We start from the raw sequence: 4,578 nt of genomic DNA, 5'->3' as shown, positions 1-4,578 counted from the left end.
ACATATCTCGAAAACTACTATAGCTATGTCAACCAAACTGTATAGAGTCGTTTCTTTTAAGCATTTCCATATACAGTTCAAAAATGGAAGAAATCGGATAATAACCATGCCCACCTCCCATACAATGGTTATGAAATAACCATAAGCAAATAATAACGTCAGAAACACTAAATTTTACGGAAGAAATGTCAGAAGGAAGCTGCATCCAGGCTTTTTTTTAATTGAAAATGGGCGTGGCGTCGCCCACTTATGGACCAAAAACCATATCTCAGGAAGTACTCGACTATGGGTGAAATCGGTTCACAACCATGCCTGAAATCCCGATTATCACTTTATCATACGAAAGTATAAAATGTTCGGTGACACCCGAACTTAGACCCCCCTTACTTGTTTTTTATTGTTATTATTTTCTTATTGGTCCGGTTCTCCAATATATTAACCCAAAATTAAAAAAAAAATTATTCACCCACAGTTTTTACCATACTATCCGCACTAAAAGATCATTTGCGTGTGCATAGCGGGGAAAAGCCGTTTGTGTGCGACATATGCAACAAAGCGTTTAGCCAAAAGACGAACTTRAAGCAGCATATAATGCGGCATTCCAAGGAAAAGAAATTCAAATGCGATGAGTGTGCGAGGACATTTGTTACTAAGGGCGAACTTTGCTCACATAGGCGTACACATACCGGCGAACATCCATTCCGCTGCGATGAATGCTTGGCTACATTTACAATATCTAGTTCGTTGGTGAAACACAAGCGTATACATACTGGTGAACGACCATACGCATGCGATCTGTGCCCGAAACGTTTTACGTCATCATTTACGCTAAAAAATCATAGACGCACTCATACCGGTGARAAACCATTCAAGTGTCGCTGGTGCAGCAAAACATTTACACAGAAACAGGATTGCGTTATTCATCATCGTACGCATACTGGTGAACGAAATCATTGGTGTCATGTGTGTGGCGAGAAATTTACACATTTGGGTACATTACGTACGCACATGAAAACACATGAGGCGAAAGATGTSGATGGTGTATCGAAAACTGCAGGACGAGGAAAAAGGGTTTCGACACGTAGCATGCTCAATACTTCTAAACGAGATAGTATGGCTGGTTCAGCTTACAATATTACYATATTGAATGTTGAAGAAGACGATGGTGATGCTGATGGCGATGTCGATGAAGACACGACTACAGTTGTAACGGTGGCTCGTGAGGATATGGAACGTCTGGTGGCAGGTGGTACGCTACGACGTAGTGAAGAAGCTACTGTCGGTGAGGAAAAACTTGTGCAACTAGCTATTGAGGAAGTTTAACAAGACATAAATAAAAATAAAGTAATAATAAATACATAAATAAAAAAWTCTTAACTGTTTGAAGTTTTTAAAATTTAATACATTAACTTGATCAATTAAATATGTGTTTAAGTATTTTAATGCAGCGTGTACGTGTCACTTGCTTGGCTGTTGCAACTGTTGTTATACATTTTTTGTAGCGGCGCAGTTGATTGTTATTCATTTGCGTATCATTTTGGTGGTAAATTTACAATATTTTAACCGCATTATATTTGTATATGTATAAATTTGTGATGTAAAGTTTTATGTAAATTGTCTCACTTGTGTCATCTGAACGCTTGCGACAGAACCGCCGCTATTGCCACCACCACCACCACCTTCATCGAAACTATTTAAACTAGTTGACGGCGGTTCGGAATTGAACCAATTGATTAACGCATGGTGTACGCTCTGTACGCATTTACGCTGATCGGCAATCAGATTTTCCGAGTATTTTACATGATTTGCAAATGCCTCTTTCTCGTGTAATAAATCTTTGGACATACGATGCAGATCTTTGAGTATGGCTGAGCCCCACAATTGTACATGAATATCGGGTATTTTGGAAGCCAACTGCATAGCAGGTGTAACCATATTCATGCTTTCCTTCGAATTGCCAATGCTGAGGAAGACATGTGATAGTAGAACCAAAGAACAGGATGTTAAACGATTGAGATCTTCAGCATTGGCCATTTTTAAGGTCTCGCGTAGGAATCGTCTAAAAAAGCAAATATATGACATTATTTTTTATTTGTATTTATATTTTGATAGTTCAATATTCGTTTTAAATTACTTGGCCTCGTGAAAACTGCTTTTATGAAAGGCATGTAGCCCTTGTACATAATAGAAACCGCCCATTAGTGCTTGACTGCTATGCGTGTGCGTATTCTCTGTGGATACAGTGTCCAAAATTTGTTTTAGATCCTGTTCGCGCTTTGTGCGTAGAAAAATAATTGCTAAATTTAAATTAGCAAATAATTTTAGATCACGTTCAGTTGTTTCCATGACACAAGCTATGAATTGCCGTTCTGCGTGTTCATAAAAGCTAGTCGACATTGAGTATAAACCTAATAGACAATGTAGTTGTGCTGAATGACGTCGCAGTAAACCTCGATTGGGTGATGCAATGCAAACATCTCGCGCTGCTGCAATTTCGGTGATCGCCAGAATACGATTGCCCATCACCATGCGACACATTACAATGTGCTCCAGTAATATCACCTTGAACACTGATAATATAGGTTTGTCATCTTGCGCTTTTAATTTTTCAATTTGTGTTAACGCTTTCTCTGTGTACTTTTGTGCCTTATCCATATAACCGGCCATCATTGAGTGCGATACCGTCACTAAATATACCAAAACATATAACTGTTCTTTAGGTAGCCACACGAACATTTCTAACGCGTTTTGTCCGAATATTGCTGAACCAAAAAAAAAAAAGATAAATTTGTAGTTATTTTATTAATTGAAATTATATACAAAACTATACCTTCATCGGTCGGCCAGTTGGGCGCCATTATTGTTTGGATCGATGTTTGCAATTGTTTTAAACTGGGTTTTACGGTTTTCACCTGACCCAAAGCAAGGTAATAGCAGACTTGTAGTACTAGGAAAAATACTTTCAAGTATTCCTTCTGATGAGCATTAGTTATGTTGTTATCAATAATTGCACCCGCCGTATTTAACAACGCTAATACATCGTTTGTCTTCCGCTCTATCATTAATATCATAGCGCGTGACAATAAAAATAACACTTTGAGATAAGTAGTACCGGTCTCCTCAGCTGACTCTACACCAACGGCCAATAATTCAGAAGCTAAAGAATACTCYCGATCTGAGGCGTGTATTTGCGCAAGTTGTAACAACAATTTGCAATGCCAAAAGACATTATGCTGCGACAATTCAACAGCCCGGCGTAGCATCGCCTTTGCTTGAGAATTTTGTTCCAACTGCAGGTGTAACTGTGCTAATAGCGAGGCGGTGTCAAATTTGACGTCATCAAAATGTACCAAMGTCTCAGAAAGTTTCCATGCAGTTTCTAAATGATTCCGCGCTAAATCGGTGTTCAATGTATAGGCCATCAATATTTGGCCCATTTGTAGGTGTGTGCGTGCTTCCACTTTTGTCGGTGGCTGGAAGGTGAACAACGCTTGTAAGCACTGTATACATTTCTTAATGTTTGGCGGTTTCGATGTACGAAAATGTTCGGCTAGGCCTAGCAATGATATATAGCAGGCATCCTGGGAAGGCGCTGTAGCAGTGCTTGTTGATGCCATCTCAATTCACCAACCACACTAACAGCAGCAGCAACAAATACAATTGCTTCAGCTTGTTATAGTAGGATTCATAAATTACTGACGCAGATTTACTTATTATTGAGCCATTTGTTATATATTTTCACAATTGTATTAAAATTCATTAAACTGATCACCTTCGCTTAAACAAAATATTGCAAAGTATTGAGGTGAATAACACATTTGGCAATTGTGGTGGATTTATGGCATTTGGATTTAGATGTTGCCGTATATTACACTGTGAATGTAGAGTTATGGTTTTGCTATTATTCTAATAAGATAATCTATAAGAATAATTTGCATTTGAAACATACTATATTTCTAAAAAAAAATATTTGCTTCCGTTTGGGTTAAAACTTTTTAAAAAAATATGGTTAAAACTTGCATTGTGAATATTTCACCTTAATTGTTTCTTAAGTTGGCAAAGCGAACATTGGTTTTTGGAAGAGAACGCAGAGAACGTATATACAGTCAGAGAACGTTTATCATAAAACGGTATATAATATACGTTCTCTGTATCCAAAGCAATTATGGCCGATTCATATACAACTGTTGCATCGCTTTGCTTCAAGTATTCGTTGTGACAGATTTAGTTCAATGCATGCAAAGTAAAGATTGGACAATTCCATCTTTTTACGCTTTGCTAAATAACATAGCAGCACGGAAAGCAAAATTTTATTTGTTTTGTCGTTAAAATATGGATTGTCAAACGAAACACGGTAAACTGTATTTAAAAAACTGACCTATCTACGTTTCGAAATTATCCATTGTGTTAAATAGCTGTAACACGGATAAYTATTATCTTAATGATATATATCTATTTGTGCCGATATTAATCGACAAAGGGCTCTCAAACCCACAGTTGCTACAACAACCACCCAAATTATTAAAATTCTGGTTTATATGGGTAAATTTAATTTTTAAAATAATGTAGTTCAGACTA

The 4,578-nt window shown here is 37.3% G+C and overlaps 2 protein-coding genes across 3 annotated transcripts in view; one reads left to right on the top strand and one right to left on the bottom strand.

Annotated features, from left to right (window-relative positions):
- Positions 1-1,401, top strand: part of LOC108976848 (zinc finger protein 182-like) — a 3,698-nt gene extending 2,297 nt beyond the window's left edge. For both annotated transcript variants that reach the window (XM_018946215.1, XM_018946216.1), the window contains exon 5: positions 473-1,401. In XM_018946215.1, coding sequence (XP_018801760.1) covers positions 473-1,323 — 851 coding nt within the window. In that variant the 3' untranslated portion in view covers positions 1,324-1,401. The remainder of the gene's footprint in view (positions 1-472) is intronic.
- Positions 1,377-3,792, bottom strand: LOC108976850 (MAU2 chromatid cohesion factor homolog). The gene is made up of 3 exons (XM_018946220.1): positions 2,831-3,792; positions 2,135-2,762; positions 1,377-2,059 (listed from the first exon to the last, which is right to left on the bottom strand). The coding sequence occupies exons 1-3, from the start codon at positions 3,615-3,617 to the stop codon at positions 1,606-1,608; spliced, it is 1,869 nt and encodes a 622-aa protein (XP_018801765.1). The 5' UTR covers positions 3,618-3,792; the 3' UTR covers positions 1,377-1,605.
- Positions 3,793-4,578: the final 786 nt, after the last annotated feature.

This window comes from Bactrocera latifrons, unplaced genomic scaffold (assembly GCF_001853355.1).
Source record: "Bactrocera latifrons isolate USDA-ARS-PBARC rearing strain unplaced genomic scaffold, ASM185335v1 scaffold_80, whole genome shotgun sequence".
NCBI classification, from domain to species: domain Eukaryota; kingdom Metazoa; phylum Arthropoda; class Insecta; order Diptera; family Tephritidae; genus Bactrocera; species Bactrocera latifrons.
Note: the sequence above shows the minus strand (reverse complement) of the source record. Positions and strands in the feature narration are given on the sequence as shown.